This window comes from Sus scrofa, chromosome 1 (assembly GCF_000003025.6).
Source record: "Sus scrofa isolate TJ Tabasco breed Duroc chromosome 1, Sscrofa11.1, whole genome shotgun sequence".
NCBI classification, from domain to species: Eukaryota; Metazoa; Chordata; class Mammalia; order Artiodactyla; family Suidae; genus Sus; species Sus scrofa.
Window position 1 is genome coordinate 100,536,867 of NC_010443.5, and position 20,014 is coordinate 100,556,880.

Consider the following 20,014-nt stretch of genomic DNA (forward strand, 5'->3'; position numbering starts at 1 on the left):
TTTGTCTTTCAGCTAGCACATAAAATTCACTCAACTGTCATTTCCTTGAATATTCTGATGCCACCTTAAAAATTTGGCAGATTTTACTACCGTTTCGAATATGTTCATGACAGATGTACAGGAAAGGTTCTCTTGTCTTATAAATTTACAGTGAAATGTATTGATTCTGTCCTTGCTGATTGATAGATTTTCTTTAGGTAATGAATGGGTCAGTGTTTTTTTTTTAACATGGGAAGAAAAAGGAAATGCTGGTAGTGTCCTCCCTTTGGAAGGATAAGGAAGGAGTTTAAGTGGGGTGCAGTGAGATGTAGGGTGAGATCGAAAAATTTTTTTCTGCCATAGTAGGAAGTAAACAGTGTTTAGAACCAAAAAATAAATAGTACTTTTTTTGTGTGTGGTCTTTTTTGGGCCACACTTGCAGCATATGGAGGTTCACAGGCTAGGGGTTGACTCGGAGCTGTAGCTGCTTGGCCTATGCCACAGCCACAGCAACGTCAGACCCAAGCCACGTCTGCGACCTACACCACAGCTCACAGCAATGCCTTAACCCACTGAGTGAGGTCAGGGTTCAAAGCTGCGTCCTCATGGATACTAGTCAGATTCATTTCCCCTGAGCCATAATGGGAACTCCTAGTTGAGAGTTCCTTTCAAGACTTTTTAACAGGGAGTTCCCATCACGACTCAACGGTAATAAACCACACTAGTATCCATGAAGATGTGGGTTCCATCCCTGGCCTCACTCAGTGTGTTGAGGAACCAGCGTTGCTGTGATCTATGGCATAGGTCGCAGACCTGGCTCAGATCCTCCACTTCTGTGGCTGTGGTGTAGGCTGGCAGCTATAGCTCCAGTTTGACCCCTAGCCTGGGAACTTCCATATGCCATGGGTATGACCCTAAAAAGCAAAAAAAAAAAAAAAAAAAAAAAGGACTTTTTAATATTCCAATCCATTCTCCATTTTGCAAAGCAAAGAGATCTTTTTAAAAATGCAAATCTGAGCCTAGCACCCAAATTTTAATGGCCTTGGCCTTACCCTCACTGCCCAAGCTAATCTTACTCTCATGCCACTCACTAGCCACATGGCCTTTTAGTTCTTTGTCAGAGGTTTCTGTTATGGCACAGTCTTGGCATGGACTGCTCTCTGGGTCTGAACCCTGCTCCCTCAGCCTGGGAAGCTCTTTCTCCTCTCCCCAAGTTAACACTTACTGGGCCTTCTCATAGGTCTGTAGTCACAGACTAACCCACAAAGTAGCATATTACTCTCACAGCACTTGCACCTCACTTTCCTGTTGCTTGTCACTTCATATTTTCCTTTTGTTCCTGTGAATATTTTATGTTTCTCTTTCCCACTAGCACTGTAAGCTTCACAAGAGAGAACTGTGTCTGATTTTGTTCTTCTTTGTTTCCTACCTCCTAGCTCAGTGCCGGGAACATATGAGGTACTCAATAAATAGTGGTGACTTGTTCGGTTTTCCTTGCGGTCCTGTTATTCTGTAAGATGCAACACCTTGCCCTCCTAGGGATTTTTCCTGATTACTATTTAAAACAAAAAAGCAAAAAACCCACCCTTAATCTCTGAACTAAAAATAGGAAGGAAGAGAATGGTTGTCTAATGACCTTAAAATGAAGCAAATCTTGGAGTTCCCTGGTAGATCAGTGGGTTAAGGATCCAGCATCATCACTGCTGTGCCTCGGGTCTCTGTTGTGGTATTGGTTCAATCCCTGGCCCAGAACTTCCACATGCCTCAGGCACAGGGGAAAAAATGGGGCAAATCTTATAAATATTAATTCTAAAGCTTTAGCATGGTGTCCTAAGATATTCAGACAGATACCTAGAGTCAAGAAAAGGGCTGGAGGGATTCTCTTGTGGCACAGTGGGTTAAGGATCCTGATTGTCACTGCAGTAGTTTTGGTTGCTGCTGTGGCATGGGTTCCATCCCTAGACCAGGAACTTCCTTTTACCCAGGGCATGGCCCAAAAAAAGAAAAAAAGAAAAGGTCTGGAAAACAGAGTTTATCTGCCTAAGAAAGTGGGATGCTGGCTTTTGCTATGCATAGGAAAGTCAGAACAAAGTTGTAAAGAATGAGGGGAGCAGGTCACCCCCATGCAGAAGTCTGGAGCCCCATGCAGGGTAGGGAGGGAACCCATAGGTGGGAGAACCTGAGGGAACACAGGTGTCTGACGGTCAATCATATGATGGCTGCGTTGCTTGAAAGTAAATTCCTCTATTTTCTCAAACTTTCTTTGAAGTCTGCTGGACACACAGGATTTGGGGATCTCTTTCAGCCCCTGTGCACCACCAAACGAGAACGTGTTCTGAATTCCATGACTGGGTTGACCTGGGTGGAAAACGGATAGCAGGAGTGAGAAAAAGGGACAATCCCAAACTGACACAGTTCGAAGGAGTGGAGTCAAAGGTGAGCACGAGAACCTAAGCCTCCCAGAAATTTTCAGGAGGTTGTAAGGAGGCACTGACCTTTGCATAGCCATGGAATGGGCAGTAATAGAGGGTTGAGCCATTTTCATAGGTATCTTAAAAGACAGGGTAACGCTAGCCGACATCAGGACACAGATATTTCTGTGCCCTCTGCAGACATATTTTTAAAGATCAAAATGTTATCATATCCAGGATAATAAGGAAGGTGATGAGGGTGCCTAAGTTTATCCAAAGTAAAAAATATTTCCACTCCTAAATAAAGCCAACTGAGAAACACTGTTGCTCTGATGTCAGCATGCTAATTATACACTCAGCAGACATGGCAGGTACAAAGATTAAATTTGTTCACAAAAAAGTAGAAGGGGAAAGGCGAAGGATCAAGTTTCCCAGCTGTATAAATCCCCATGTAACTGCCAGAAATGGTTCAGGCAGCCTCAGGTACAGCTAAGCAACATTGAGCTCAGTGTAACCAAGTGAAACCAAGGTTATTTTGTCTAGGTTGTTCTCCTCATTGTTGTGGCTTCCAGATCATAGGCTTGTCTGAATGACACCATATCTCCATCAAACATCCTGGACCGGAGCTGACCTTGTAGACATATCCATGTCTGGGGCAGCAACCCAAACACTGTTCCTAACTGGCTTACAAAGTGTCTTGCTGTGGAACACATCTTCATACAGCTAGTAGATACTGGAATGTGATCGATTTTCTCCCCCACTTGCCTATGCTGCCTATGGTATAGCCTCCTGCACTGGTCTTCAAACTAGGATATTTGTACCCCTGGAGATATGCAAAGACTTTTCTAAGGATATAAAGGCATGCTTTCATATGAAATATTTCCTAAAATCAATCTTCCTAAGAACTAGTGTAGGCTAAGTGTCTTACTGGTTGCATTGTACATTGCTCCAGGATACCAAAGATGGGAATATATTTCAATATTTCATGTTTGGGGTTAAAAACATGAGTGATTGTTTTTAACAAATTCATTTTCAAGTTGGGTAGTTTCCAGTGTGTTGCTTTGAACTAAACTGAAGGAGCTAACTAAATTCAGATCAAGGAGTAATCTGTCCAATGATAGATTTTAATGGTTTTATTGAGATGTAATTCACATACCATACAATCCAATGGCTTTTAATATATTCATAGAGTTGTTCAACTATCACCGCTATTGATTTTAGGACATATTCATGATCACCCAAAGAAACTCCGTACCCTTTGGCCATCACTACCCCTTTTCCTTCCAAACCCCACAGCCCTAAGCTGCTTTCTAACACAAATCTTTTTAACCACTTCATACAGCTAGTTGAGACACTTTCTGTCTCTATACATTTGCCTATTCTGGGCATTTAATATGAATTGAATTGTAAAACATGTGGTCCTTTGTGACTGGCTTCTCTCACTTAGCATGATGTTCTCAAGATATATTCAGGTTGTAGCTTATATTACTACTTCATTTATTTTTATGGCCAATTAATATTTTATTGAATGGATATATCATATTTTATTTATCCATTCATCAATTGATCCAAAGATTATTAAAAATATTTTCTCCAATATACCTATATCAAGGATACAAAAGGAGACATTGCTACAAATCTTACATATATTAATAAGAGAACAAAGAATAAATTTTATTTTGAATAAAATTACTAAAACAGCTCCCTTAAAAAACACAATCTGCTTAGAAGTGACACAAGAATAAATATAGGACTCTTCACATTTTCTGTTTACTGAAGAAATTGAGTTTTTGATTAAACCCTTCTTACCAAAAAACCAAACAAAAAGACCTCTAGGCCCAGATGGTTTCATTAGTGTATAATTCTAAACAATTAAGGAAGAAATATACCTTTCTTCCACAGACATTTCCAGAAAATAGAAAAAGAGGGAACTCTTCCCAATTTATTTTGTGAAGTCGGCATAACCTTGATGCCAAAACTTAAGGATATTAGCAAACAGGAAAATTACAGGCTAATTTCTCTCACAAAAACCCTAAAGAGTATAATTAGCTAAAGAATCCAGTGACATATAAAAACAATAAGACATTTTGACAAAGGGAGTTTATTTAAGAATGGCAGATTTGGGAGTTCCCGTTGTGGCGCAGTGGTTAACGAATCCGACTAGGAACCATGAGGTTGTGGGTTCAGTCCCTGCCCTTGCTCAGTGGGTTAACGATCTGGCGTTGCCGTGGGCTGTGGTGTAGGTTGCAGACGCAGCTTGGATCTCGCGTTGCTGTGGCTCTGGCATAGGCCGGTGGCTACAGCTCCGATTCGACCCCTAGCCTGGGAACCTCCATATGCCGCAGGAGCGGCCCAAGAAATAGCAAAAAGACAAAAAAAAAAAAAAAAAAAAAAAAAAAGAATGGCAGATTTGGAGTTCCCACCTTGGCGCAGTGGGTTAAGAATCTGACAGCAGCTTGGGTTGCTGTGGAGGTGTGGGTTCTATCCCTGGCCCGGAAGCAGGAGGTTGAAGGATTTGGCATTGCCACAGCTGTGGTAGAGGTCACAACTACAGCTTGGAGTTGATCCAGGAATTTTCATATGCATCAAGTGAGGCCATAAAGAGAAAGAGAGAAAAAAAAAAAAAAAAGAATGGCAGATTTGTTTAACATTTGAAAATCATTATTATTCACCACAAAATAAACAGGGGAAAGTGGTAAGATAATGTACATAGAAGCAAAACTCTTTTGGTAAAATTTAATACTCATGTATGATAAGAATTCTTAGTATATTAAGAAAAGGAGAGGGAAGTTCTCCTGTGGCACATCAGATTGAGGATCTGGCATTGTCACTGCAGCGACTTGGGTTTGATCCCTGACCTGAGAACTTCCACATGCAGCAGGCAACGTGAGGCCAAAAAAAAAAAAAAGGAATGTGAGGGGATGCTCTTAATCTGATAAATGTTATCTGCAAAAAATACGGTAAATATTACATATATTTAGTGTAAAATATTGAAAATTTTCCCCATGGGATGAAAAACAGACAAGGGTTCTCACTTAATATCATCTCTATACAACATTGTTTTGAAGGTCTTGCCCAGTGTATCAAGAAAAATGAATGAAAGTTCTAAGGATTGGAAAGGAAAAAATAAAACTGTCATTATTAGCAGATGACATGATAATGTATATAACATAGAAAATCCAAAATAATGAGCAGAATACCTGTTTGAATTAGTGAATTTAGCAAGGTTACTGGATACTCAGTCAGTATAAAGAAAATCAATTTTATTTCTACATTCCAACAGTAAACAGATTGAAATTTCTTTAAATGACACCATTTACAGGAGCGTCAAAACCATCAAAAAACTAGGAATAAATCTAAAGAAAGGTATGTGAAACTTCTTCACTGAAAACTACAAAACTGGAGTTCCCATCGTGGCACAGTGAGTTGTTGATGCTGCCACAGCTGTGGCTTAGGTTGCAGCTGCGGCCCGGATTGATCCCTGGCCCAGGAACTTCTGTATACAGTAGGCATAGCCAAAAAAGAAAAAAAAGAAGAGAAAACTACAAAATGCTAAAATATATTTTAAAAGGCTCAAATACATGGAATGGTAACCATGTTAATAAATTTGGAAGATTCAATGTTAGAAAGATGTCATTTATCCCTAATTTTATCTGCAGCAAGCCCAATCAAAAGCTCTACAGCATTTTGTGTGGATATATATATATGATAACATTGATAAGCTATTTCTAAAGCTTATATGCCATGCAAAAGGACAAAAAATTTTATTTTTATTTACTTCTGCAGTTTATTAGACATTCTACCAAATCCTGTCAACACTTATGAAGTAGGTATGATTATCCCTATTTGTACAGATGAAGAAACTGAGGCTCAGAAAGGCTAAGGGCTTGCCCACAACTCCCCACCCTCTGATCCACCCTCCACTCCCCTGAGGACTCCAGTTCCTCACTAGAACCAGTAGAGAAGCTGCCTCTGGAAGCTCAGCCCCAAAGGAGCCATTGCTGATTTGTACCATCATCTCCTGCTGTGGCTGGAAATGGAGCTCAGAGAACGTCAGCTGCAGTTCCATGACCTTCACCCTGTGGGAGGCTCCAGGGTCAGATTCAGGACCAAGAAAAGGGGACCCCACACAACCACAGTTAATTCAATCCCTCCTTTTCCAGTCCAGGTCTGGGGAAGTTGGAGTAGGCGTAATGAATTCTTTCATTGTCCCTCACAAGCCCAGCCTATACTTGGGTGGCTCTGAGACTAGTTTCTCCTCACCCAGGTGTTTTTTGTGTTTTTGTTTTTGCTTCTGCTTTTTAGGGCTGCACCTGCAGCAAATGGAAGTTCCCAGGCTAGGGGTCAAATTGGAGCCACCGCTGCCAGCCTACACCACAGCCACAGCAACGCAGAATCTGAGCCGCATTTGCGACCTACGCTGAAGCCCACGGCAAAGCCAGATCCCCAACCCACTAAGTGAGGTTAGGGATTGAACCCACATCCTCATGTATAGTGGTCAGATTCGTTTCCGCTGAGCTACAATGGGAACTCCCATGACCTAGATGTTAAAAGAGAGCTCCACCGCATCTCAGAAGTCTTGTTGAACTCCCTTCTGCCACCCTGGGATTTCGAGACCGGTCCCCACTATCCTAAACTGCAGACCTTTATCTCGTGTTCCTCTGACCGCTCCCATTAGCTCCACCTCGGTGCCCTGCTCCCCACAGTCATCCACTGGCAAGTTTCTTGATTCTGCCTTTCTGGTGCTCTTTGGCCAGCCTCAATTCAGCCACGAAAATCTTGAAAGAACAGGGAGTTCCCATCATGGCTCAGTGGAAATGAATCTGACTAGTATCCACAAGGATGCAGTTTTGACCCCTGGCCTTGCTCAGTGGGTTAAGGATCCCACATTGCCATGAGCTGTGGTATAGGTCACAGACTTGGTTCAGATCTGACATTGCTGCGGCTGTGGCATAGGCTGGTGGCTACAGCTCTGATTCGACCCTTAGCCTGGGAACCTCCATATGCTTTGTGTTCAGCCCTAAAAAAAGAAAGAAAGAAAGAAAATCTTGAAAGAACAAAATTGGAAGACTTAACAGTATCAGATATCAAGTCTTACTGTAAAATTGCAATCATTAAGACAATGTGATATTGTTGTAAGGAGGACACATAAACCAATGGAGTAGGATGAAGTTTAGAAAAAAAAGCTCCTCACATATATGGTCATTTTTTTTTTTTAATGAAAAATGGAATTCCTATGCAGCGGAGAAAGGGTTTCCTTTTAATAAATGGAGAGTCAGAATTCCTGTCGTGGCCCAGGAAACAATCCGACTAGGAATCATGGGATTGTGGGTTCGATCCCTGGCCTTCCTCAGTGGGTTCAGGATCCAACGTTGCCATAAGCTGTGGTGTAGGTCGCAGACGCAGCTCAGATCTTGCATTGCTGTGGCTGTGGTGTAGGCCGGTAGCTTCAGCTCTGATTCAACCCCTAGCCTGGGAACCTGCATATGCCCTGGGTGCAACCCTGAAAGGACAAAAAGACAAAAATAAATAAATAAGTGGAGGGTCAATCAGATGTCCCTAATGAAAAATAGTTACCTTGGGGCCTACTTAAACAATAGTACACAAAGATCAATTCCAGATGGATTTTTTTTTATAAATGTAAAGATGACATATTATAGCTCCTTGACCTAGGAAAGACAAAATTTCTTAAGCAGAATACAACCATTAACAATAAAGGAAAAGATTGTTAAGTTGGACATTTAACTTAAGAACTTCTATTTCTGAAAGATACCATCAAAGGAGTGAAAAGGAAAGCCACAGAGTGGTAGAACATATTTGTTGATACCTAACAGCTGATAAAGGATTTAGACCTAGGATTTAATAACAGTAATCTGTTGCTACAGGACAAATTACCCCCACCTATTGTTATTTATTTTCTTACAGTTTTGGTAGGTCAGGAATCTGAGCCCAGCTGAGGTGGGTGCTTCTGAGTCTACATCTCTCATGAGGTTGTAGTCAAGCTGCCAGTTCAAGGTGCAGGTTTGTCTAAAGACACTAGTGCCAAGGGGGTCCACTGTCAAATTTTTGTGTATTGTTGGTCCCTTGGCACATGGACCTCTTTGTGGGGCTGCCTCATGACATGGCAGCTGGTTTCCTAGAGGACAAGCAACCCAAGAGAAAGTGAGCACTTGAGTCAAGCCACCGTTCTTTTTACAACTTAAACTGGAAAGTGACATCCTGTTATTTTTTCCATATTCTATTCATTAGAAGTGAATCAATAAGTCCAGCTCATACACAAGGGAAAGCCGTTACACAAGGACATAAATACCAGGAGGCAGAGGTCATTGTGGGGGGCCATCTTAGAGGCTGCCCACCACAATAACACATTAAAAGAAAGAAAAGAAAAGAAAAGAAAAACTCTTAAAAGTCTTGACCTGGAGGAGTGTCATATGGGTATTTCCTGGTGTGAAAATAATCGAGCTATTCAATAGTGATTTGGGCATTTTTCTGTATGTAGGTTATATATCAGTGAAAAATTGACATATCCAATAAGGCTGGTTTTAAAAAAAGAAATTTTTGATGAAAACTTCTAAGTGGAATTCTAAAGATTCTTATTTTATGGCTATTCAGTAAAGCACCTATCTAGGTACTACTGCTATAAATGGATTTGCAAATATAGTTAAAATCCCAAGTCTGTTGCCCTTAAGATATCGAAATTGGAGTTCAAGTTGAGAAACAATGGGATCGTCAGCAACTTGGGAGCAATGGGACACAGATTCAATCCCTGGCCCAGCACAGTGGGTTAAGGATCCAGCATTGTCGAAACTGTAGCTTAGGTGACAACTGCAGCTTGGACCTGACCCCTGGCCCAGGAACTCCATATGCTGCAGGGCAGCCAAAAAAGAAAAAAAAAAGTTATGGAAATTATCTGGGTGAACCTGACCCAATCATGCTATTTGGAAGCAGAGAATTCTTTCTGTCTAGAAATAGAAGGATAAATTAGAGAGGTCGGCAGCATAAGGATTTGACATTTCATTGCTGGCCAGAAGGGGGCCACATTCAAGGACCTGAGAGTAGCTTCAAGGAGCTGAGAGTGGTACCAAGCCAACATCCAGCTAGAAAACTGGACTTCAGTCCTACAACTGCAAGGAGCTTAATTCTACCAACAAGAATGAGGCATATTCTTCTCTAGAGCCTCCAGATAAAAGGAGCCTTGTAATACCTTAATTTTGGACTCATGAGACCTTAAGCAGAAAACTCAGTCAACAACTACTAACTCCCTCCCCGCAACAGACTTCTCATCTACAAAATGGTGAGGTGATAAATGTATGTTATTTTAAGCTGCTAATTCTGTGATATTTCTTATTCGGCCATAAAAAACTAATTCAGTCACATTGTAATTTTAAAAAATAATTGCAGGACATTTTCATCACTCCCTAAAGAAACCCTAACAATTTTTAAGTGTACATTACAGCATTGTTAACTATTAACACGTCATTGTACAATGGACTTCAAACTCTTTTTCATCTTTTCAAAAATTTTATTTATTTATTTTATTTTATTTTTTTCTCTTCTGACAGCCACATCCACAGCATATGGAGGTTCCTTGGTTAGGGCCATTCGGAGCTATAGCCACCAGCCTAAGCCACAGCCATAGCAACTCGAGATCTGAGTGGTGTCTGCAACCTGTATACCACAGTTCATGGCAACGCTGGATCCTTAATCCACTAAGCAAGGCCAGGGATCGAACCCATGTCCTCATGGATACTAGTCAGGCTTGTTAATTGCTGAGCCACAATGGGAACTCCCTAAAATTTTTTTTAATTTAATTTTATTGGGAGTATAGTTGATTTACAATTTTGTATTCGTTTCAGATGTACAGCAAAGTGAATTAGTCATACATATAAAGATTCTTTTTTCCCACATGGGTTATTTCAAACTATTGAATATATTTCCCTATGCTATACAGTAGTTTCTCATTAATCATATATTTTATACAGTAGTGTGTGTATGTCATCCCCACCCTCCCTTCAGTGGTTTCACCTATGATAACCATAAGATTGGTTTTGAGCACTTTTTCATCTTGTATGATTGAAACTTTATTTATACCCATTGAACACAACTCCCCATTTTCCCTTCCCCCAAGCCCCTGGCAATCACCAAACACTATGTAATTTTTGGCACACAACTTGGACATGGTTCAAAAAATTGAGTAGCATTATTATTAGAAAATTATTTTCATGGAGTTCCCATTGTGGCTCAGCAGTAACGAACCTGACTGGTATCGATGAGGATGCGGGTTTGATCCCTGGCCTCACTCTGTGGGTTAAGGACTTGGCATTGCTGTGAGCTGTGGCATAGGTCAAAGATGCAGCTTGGATCCCAAATTGCTGTGGCTGTGGCGAGGGCCGGCAGCTGCAGCTCCAATTCAACCCCTAGCCTGGAACTTTTATATGCTGCAGATACGGCCCTAAAAAAGAAAAGAAGATTATTTTCTTCCCCATTTACTTATTTATAAAACAAGATTCTCAAGGCTCACATCTGTAAAAATGAAAACTAGCGATAGTATGGATGTTGAACCTGGTTGTATTTTAGTATTAAGTAATATTTATCAGTGGACACAGAACTAATTGTAAAAAAAAGAAAAAAAAGGAGTCCCTTGCTGTGGTAGAACAGGATTGTGTCCTCTCTGGAGCACTGGGACACAGGTTTGATCCCCAGCCCAGCACAGTGGGTTAAGGATCCAGCATTACTGCTGTGGTGTAGACTGCAACCTTGGCTTGGATCTGACCCCTGGCCCAGGAACTCCATATGCCACATAGAGGCCAAAAAAGAAAAAAATGGCTTTAACTTTTCATATTAGAAATTGTAATTATGTTATTTTGATCAATTATGGCTCTTTATGATTTTAATGATAAGTCAATCCATAAGAAATTTTGAAGCACTCTTGTGGTCACAAGAAATACAATTTTTTCAATATATTCATATTTTTGTTGCATAAAAATATGATAGAGTGATCAATAAAAGTATGCAAAAAAGCATTAGAATACTATTGATAAAAGGAATAGAATGGAAATAAGCACAAGCAGAAAAAGGAATGATGAACTATTTCATCATACAAGGAGGACCACTGGTATAGTAATTGAGAGCACAGACTGAAGTAAGACTATGGCGTTGTCTTGGATAAATTATTTCATCTCTATTTTGCCTTAGTTTCTCCATCTGTGAATATGGAATAGTAATACGATTGCTGTGAAGAAATTTTTATGAAGAATAAATGATTAAACATAGATAAACAATTAAAACAGCAAGTGCTATTTACAAATTAGACATTATCGTTGACAACCCTCATATTTGAACCTGGGGTGTTCCCTCATCATTCACTTCAGCTTTAGCTCCCATGGAATTTGGAAACTGCCTTCAGAGCACTCCACCAACCCAGAGGGTGGGTAAGGAGTGCCTACAACGCCCCAGCTATTGAGCATTTGAAATGTGACTAGTCCAAATTAAGATGTGCTGTAAGTGGAAAATATTCACTGGATTTCAGACAGTATTAGAAAAATAATATAAAATATTTCAGTAACTGTTAACATTGATTTGGGTCGGGGATCCGATGTTGGCGGGAACTGTGGTGTAGGCCAATAGCTATAGCTCCGATTTGACCACTAGCCTGGGAATTTTTATATGCCATGGGTGCGGCCCTAAAAAGCAAAAAAAAAAAAAAAAAAAAAAGAAAAAAAGTTTACATTGATTATGTGTTGAAATGACATTTTAGGCATATTAGGTTAACAAAATACATTATTAAAATTAATTTTGGAGTTTCCGTTGTGGCTTAGATGGTTAAGAACCTGACATAGAGTCTGTGAGGATGCGGGTTTGATCCCTGCCCTTGCGCAGTGATTTAAGGATCTAGCATTGCCGCAAGCTGAATGGGTCACAGATGTGACTCGTAACCTGCATTGCTGTGGCTGTGGCATAGGCCAGCACCTTCAGCTTTAATTGACCTCTAGCCCAGGGATTTCCATATACTGCAGGAATGGTCCTGAAAAGACAAAACAAAACAAAATTAATTTCAAGAGTTCCCCTTGTGGCTCAATTGTAACGAACCCAAATAGTATCCATGAGGATGTGGGTTTGATCCCTGGCATCATTCAGTGGGTTAAGGATCTGGCATTGCCCTGGGCTGTGGTATAGGCTTGGCTCTGGCGTTGCTGTGGCTGGCTGTGACATAGGCCGGCAGCTACAGCTCTGATTCAATCCCAAGCCTGGGAACTTCCACATATTGCGGGTTCGGCCCTAAAAAGACAACAAAAAAGCTTATTTCACCACCTGTCTCTATGTACTGTTTTTAGTGTGCCCACTAGACAATTTAAAATATGTAGCTCTCATTATACTTCAGTGGAACAGTGCTTCTTTATACAGTCTGCCTCAACGTCAGCAGTCAGAGTGATCCTTTAGAAGTACAGTTCAGGTCACGTCACTACTCGGCTCAAAATTCCCCAGGAATATCACATCTCACTCAAGAGTAAAAATCTACCACGTCCTATGTGATCAGCCCTACACAGTACCACCTCCAGTCTCTCTAGTCTAGGGTAGGATCCAGATTTTGCCAAACTTGAAGCTCACACTGTAAGTGAGGAGGGAAGGGAAGGAGGTACATAGGTCCATGCTAAGAAAAAAAGAGTAAAAATTACAAATATAAAATTAAGTACAGAATTGAATGTTAATTTAGAATGAGAAAGTACATCACAATTTAATTTAGGTCCCTTTCTTCTGATATCTGTTTAGGCAAGTTACCAGACATTCTTACAGAGAAATGCTTTTAGATTGCAGCCTGGCTCCACCACACCACGTAGACATCTCCACAACTCCCCCAATTCCCCGCAGGAACAGAGGCCCAGGCAAGTGTCCTTGACTTCAAGGTCAATCCCACCCTGCTCTAGTCTCACCTCCCATCCTCCTCCTTTCCCTCTGTCTCTCTGCTGTTCCTCACACCAGGCGTGTGCCCTCCCTAGGGCTTTCCCACGTACTCTTTCCTGAGCTTGAAGCACTCCATCCCTAGCTAGCCTCAGAGCTCACCCTCATTTCCTTCCCGTCTCAGCTCAAATGCCATCTCCTCAGATCAGCCTGGCCTGACCATCCTCTCCCCGCTTCCTATTCTCTTTACCCAGCTTTGTCTCTAAAATACAATCATCAGCTGACATAGTATGTATTTGCCTGTTTGTTGATTATCAGTCTTCTTCCTTTAGAATGGAAAATTGAGGAGGACAGGAACTTTCTTTTATTTCTGATGGGTATACTCAGCACCTAGAAGAGTGCCTGGTCCTTGATAGACATTCAAAAATTTGTTCACTGAATGAATGTATATGAACTGAGTGACAGGGAGGCCCTACCCTTTTTCAATATGGAAACATTTCTTCAAGGAAATAATGCACTCTGCATTCCCAGCCCATATTCTCAATCATCATTACTTAGGACCTACTAGGTGTATGGTAAGCTATTATTTTTGGCTACCTGGTATGCTGCCTCATCATCTTATCCCCAAGCCCACACTCAGCGTCTGCTTGGTAGCCTACTTCCTAGCACACAGGGATAAGCATATATGCTAGGTCTGGCCAAAGGGAGTGCTCCAGAGTGATTTGCTGGAGATGAGTTCAGGACCTACACTCAGCCAATCAGCATCCTCCTCAAGACTGTTCTTTTTGGAGCTGGAGGAGAGGAAGTAGCCCCCAGACTGCTATGTCCCATAGTTCAGCTAGAAGGCTGTGAAATAAGAACTCTTGGGGCTATATTTTCCCCAGGCAGAGACAGGATGAACTGAAAGAAAGTGAGCCTCAGCTGCATGGAACTCTGGGGAGTCATCTGCTTCCTGCAGTTGTAGCTTTCCTCTTTCTTCAGCCCACAAGCTTCCCCCAGCATCTTTCCAACATGTTCTTTCTGCTTTAGCAAATGCCAGTCGGGCTTGTGTCACTCACAACTAAACCTCCTCAAGAATACAATGCATCGGAGTTCCCATCATGGCTCAGTGGGTAGCGAATCCAACTATGAACCATGAGGTTGTGGGTTCAATCCCTGGCATTGCTCAGTGGGTTAGGGATCCAGTGTAGCCATGAGATGTGGTGTAAGTCACAGACGCATCTCAGAATCCGTGCTGCTGTGGCTCTGGCATAGGCCGGCGGCTACAGCTCCGATTAGACCCCTAGCCTGGAAACCTCCATATGCTGCAGGTGCGGCCCTAGAAAAGACCCCCCCCCCCAAAAAAAAATACAATGCATCAGGCACCAGACTAGTTGTTGAGGATGCAACAATGACTTGGACACTATTCTTACCCTCCAAGGGCTTACAGCCTCCAGGAAGAGATAAGGAGGCAAAATAATTTGCCAGAATTTGAAGGTTTGGACACATCTCTAATGACATTGGTCAGCTCCTTTAAGTTCTTACAATGATTTTATGTTCAAAGCAAAACCTAAGATCCAAGATAATATAGCCCACAATCAAGACAATAAATGCCAACTGAGCACCTACTATGTGCAAGCTCAGTGTTACATACTGTGATATAGACCTACAGAGCATTCTAAGAGGGGAAGGTGTGCTAATAAAAAAATAAGGAATATTTAGTAAATATGAAGTTTAACCTTAGGATGTTCTATTCCTTCCTATCTTTCTAGAGTAGCAGTTTAGCATGTGTGGCTTTTGGAATCCTAGCTGTCACCTGCATGTGACCTTGGTCAAAATCACTTAACTTCTGTGAGATTCAGTGTCCTCCTCTGTAAACCGGATAATATAACAGTATGTATCTCACAGGTTTGTTGGGAAGATTAAATGAATTAATATGAGTAAAACATTAAGAATAGTGCCTGGCACATAGTAAGTCCTCAAAAAGTGTTAGTGAACAATAGCATATGTGAATTATAGAGATTATAAAATCCTCGAAAGCAGGAGCCCTTACATTCTTTGGAGTTCAGCTAACATGTAGAGCCCACTCAAGATTTTTCTACTGGCTTGGTTCAGCAGTATTAATTTATTAGCAGATGCAGGCATTGTCTTGCTTGCTGGTTTCTCCATCTACTCTATATTTAGTACTAAATAAAGATAGTTGTGGGGTGGAGGAGGTTTTAGAGATCACTGGTCCAAATCCACTGGGTTATTGTTTTGTTCGAAAGCTGTAATCTAGAGAGAATTTAGAAGCATCTGTTGAAGACTGTTTTTAGGCATGTTTTGCAGAAATTTATAGCATCTATTTACACTGTTATGTGCATCCACACTTTGAATCTTTAACCATTTGCATATAGTAATATCCCAACTGGATGTTCCAAATTTGATGCTACTCTGTATATGAGCCTGCATAATTCTAACTTGCTATAATGTATGCATACCAAACACATTGATTTATGAGAAGCACTTCACTTTTTCAATCTTAGAACAGTCACAATTCTACCATCTCAGGTTTGAATAAAGATGTCCAGGAATAGGCTCACATGATTAAACTTTAGTTAATAATACCTTATGTCTGTATAATACTTTGTTTAATGCTTACAACCACTTAGTGAGGTAGGCAGGTAGGGGGACAATCATGAATCCCATTTTATAGACGAAAAAATTAGAACCAAAGGTGTTAACTGCTTTGCCTAAGTTTACTAAAGGGTAATAAATGGCAGAACCAGGACTATACTCAGTTTTCTGACTACTAGCCAGTGCCCTTTTCCACTCTGCTGGCAGAGGGAATAGTTAGGAATTCCCAGTATCTTCCACGAGGTTTTATAGCCAGACTGTACGAAGGACCTGTCAGTACTTGCCAACACTGTGCATGAGCCTTCCTTTGGTAAAGGCTGGGCCTCCTTTGGTCAGTCTTCATTTGTAATGCTATGGGCCCATCCTCTTGGCAATGAGGATTTATACAAGGCAAATGTTGCAGATAACAGCATTTAACTGCGTCTGCTAGGACTGAGAAACTTCAAAATTGAAAGGTTGAAAACAATCACTGAAGAAATAACTTGACTAATGGGGGAGAATCAACACTCAACCTTTGCTCCTCACTTCAAGCTAAAAATGCCTATAAAACCCCACATAAAGTGGGAGCAGAAAATATTTTTGTAGACAGAACTTTGAACAAAATCAATCATAGTTTTATAGGGTCTATTTTCATTGGAAGAGAGCCACCACGCCAGAATTTCTTGTCATCAAGTAGACGGCAGGGAGAAGGAGTAGAAGAAGAATGAGAAGTAGCCTGAACATATAGTTGATGGGGACTGACTATGTGGTTTATCATGTAAAGGAGTTAGCATGAGAGGTAGAGATAGAATGCCTAAAGTCTCCATGCAACTAGTATATACATTCTGACCAGATGAGAGTAAACTGGCCTAGACAAGTATGAAGCATTGATGTAGGATGTAGAAATGGTCGAAGAGAAAGCCAGCAATGTAAAGGATCTATTCCACATAACACCCAGTATGATAGTTAGGAGTTTTTATATTTCAAAGGATTGAGAACCACTTCAATGAGCTTGAACAATAAGAGAAATTATTGATTTCTTATCAGTCAAAGAACAGGCATGGTACCAGCATGAGATGCAACTAGATCCAGAGCTCAGAGGAATCTGGGTTTTCCCTCTTTTCTCCTAACTTTTAACTCTTCTTCTCTCTGTATATTATACTCTTTCTTACTGCAGATGGGCTTCCTCCGTGATGGTTGCCAGGAACAGCAGGCCAATGATTCAGCCTAGCATAGCAATCCCAGCACAAAGAAAAAGCATGGCTTCCATGTATAAATTCACAGAGAAGGATTGTGATTGGCCAATGTGGGCCATATGTCCCTCCTATAGACCAGTCTTAAGCACTCAACTGAGTGCCAGGATTCGTCAATCCTTGGTCATGTCTCCAAACATGACAAAGCAGATGGAGTCTATTACCAGAAATTTTTTAAAATAAATTAATTTTAAAAAAAGAGTTAATTGGCACCGTCCTCACAGAATCACTGAATAGCTGAAATGAGCTCACATATGCACAATGCTTATCAAATTCTTAGATACCCAGGAGTTCCTGTTGTGGCTCAGTGGTAACAAACCTGACTAGTATCCAGGAGGACTCCGGTTCAATCCCTGGCCTGCTCAGTGGGTTGAGGATCCGGTATTGCCATGAGCTCTGGTGTAGGTCGAAGACGCAGCTTGGATCCCTTGTTGCTGTGTCTGTGGTGTAGGCCAGCAGCTGCAGCTCCAATTAGACCCCTAGCCTGGGAACTTCCATGTGCTGTGGGTGAGACCCTAAAAAAAGACCAAAAAAAGAAAAAAAAAAAATCTTGGGTACCAAAGAGTGTAAAATGTTATAGCTGCTAGAATTGTTAACTTGGAAACGGCTGACAAAGAGGCTTAGTGCTGGCAATCAGTCAGATTGTGAAAGGGTATTCAGTTTCTAGATCCCTTTTGCCAACTTCATTATGTATGTCTGGTTGAAAGTCTAAGAGCCACTTGGAAATAAGAGTTTACCAAAAAGGGATGGGGCAGAAGAACTAATATTTGATTCCTGAGTGTAACTCGTTTGATTCTCACAACAGCTTTAGGTTTCTTTTGAGGATAAGCCCAGGAGTGAAACTGGTGGGGTTTAGGGCCACCAGCCTCATCTTCATGCAGGAAGGCCACAGTTCTCCTGAATGGCTGCTCCACATGCAGTCACTTAAGCTCTCGCCTGCATGTCCTGTTGCCCCAGTCACTGTCCACAGTTAATAGTATCTGATTTTCTTTTTTCTCTTCTTCAATCTGAGAGGTGTAAAATGGTATTTAGTTTGAATTTACATTTCACTGATTGCTAATGAGGTTAAACACCTCTTCGTTGTTCAGTTCTCTCCTGTGAATTGCTCATTTGGTTTTTTGTCAGATCCCCTATCTTCCTTAAAGCTGACTTAAAGGAGTTTCTTTTTTTTTTGCTGGTTTTTTTTGTTTGTTTGTTTTGTTTTGTCTTTCTGCCTTTTCTAGGGCCACTTCCCACGGCATATGGAGGTCCCCAGGCTAAGGGTCTAATGGGAGCTGTAGCCGCCAGCCTATGCCAGAGCCACAGCAACGCGGGATCCAAGCCGCGTCTGCAACCTACACCAGAGCTCACGGCAACGCCAGATCGTTAACCCACTGAGCAAGGCCAGGGATCAAACTGCAACCTCATGGTTCCTAGTCAGATTTGTTAACCGCTGTGCCACAATAGGAACTCCTTAAAGGAGTTTTTAAAATTTATTTTGTGTTGATTTTGAATGCTACAAATAATTTTTCCTAATTGAACTATTAGTTCTGTTTATGATGATATTGCTAGGACAGAAATATTTGATTTTTATGTAGTCAAATCTATGGATATTTTCCCCCTTAAAATTTGTGCATTTGGCCTCTTTAAAAAAAAAAAAAAAATTCTACTCCTAAAGCTCCAACAATATTCTTCTGCATATCCTTGTATTGGCTTTATAATATTGCCTTTCAGATTTAGGACTTTGATCTCCTTGAGGTTTTTTTATGCATATGCTGTGAGAGTCAATTTAATTTTTCTCCTTAAAATGAGACAATATTCCTAACTCTATACTAAAGAATTCACTGATTTCCTACTGAGTAGTGCGGTATTCCAAGTTCTCCATATTAATAAGGATTTGCTTCTGAATTTCTTTTGTGTCACTGCTCTCTGTGTTGATTTGGAGCCAATATCACACTGCCCTGATTATTCTAGCTTTGCAGTATATCTCATTATTTGGGAGGGCACAACCCCCCCAACCTTTGCTCTTCTTTTAAGAACTGTCTTAACTATGTATAGATGTGGTCTTCCATATATATTTTAGAGTCAAATTCTCTTTAACTAGGATTTTGATTCGATTATATTTAATTCATAGATTAATATCAGAAGAATTACTATTTTTACAATGTTAAGTTTTTCTACCAATAAGCATAAAATATATGCTCTCACTTATTTGGATTTTGTTTTATGAGTTTTAATAGAATTTTACCTTTTTTTCCAGATACAACTGTCCCTCAGTATTCATGGGGGATTGGTTTCAGGACCCCATCAGATAGCCAAATCTGTAGAGGCTCAACTCCTTTGTATCAAATGGCATAGTATTTGCATATAACCTATGCAGTGTACTTTAAATTCTCTCCAAATTACTTATAATAACTAAAACGATGTAAATGCTATGTAAATTGTTGACAGTATTTAGCAAATTCAAGTTTCGTTTTTTGGAACTCTCTGGAGTTTTGTTTTTTTAAAAAATACTTTTGACTTGGGGTTGGTTGGATCAGAGGATGTGGAACCCATGAATATGGAGGGCTGACTACATTTGACGTGCATTCTTTGGTAGTTTAATTTCTACATATGTTATAGTTTTATGACTACTATAAATGGCATCTTATTTACCACGTTTTGAGGGTGTAGGAGAATACTGATGATTTTTGTGTGTTGCTCTGATATCTGGAAACCTTTCTGAACTTTTGTTAGACTTAATAATTTGTTAATTCTCTTGGGTTTTCCATGTAAATGGAAATGACCCATAAATGACAATAACAGCTTCTTTCTTTCCCTCCAATCCTTAGTCTTCTTTCTCTTGGCAATGCTTTGGTAGTCATCTATCTTTATGTTAAACAACAGTGGCGGTAACAAGTCTCTTTGTTTCTGTATTAA

The 20,014-nt window shown here is 40.6% G+C and overlaps 2 protein-coding genes across 2 annotated transcripts in view; one reads left to right on the forward strand and one right to left on the reverse strand.

The window, feature by feature from the left end:
* Positions 1-20,014, forward strand: part of SMAD4 (SMAD family member 4) — a 111,659-nt gene that overhangs the window by 15,024 nt on the left and 76,621 nt on the right. The gene's annotated exons all lie outside the window — the stretch shown is intronic.
* The window catches only part of LOC102159046, a 35,952-nt gene continuing 17,639 nt past the window's right edge, over positions 1,702-20,014 (reverse strand). Inside the window, exon 2 of the mRNA XM_021084754.1 lies at positions 1,702-2,337. Coding sequence (XP_020940413.1) covers positions 2,012-2,337 — 326 coding nt within the window. The 3' untranslated portion in view covers positions 1,702-2,011. The remainder of the gene's footprint in view (positions 2,338-20,014) is intronic.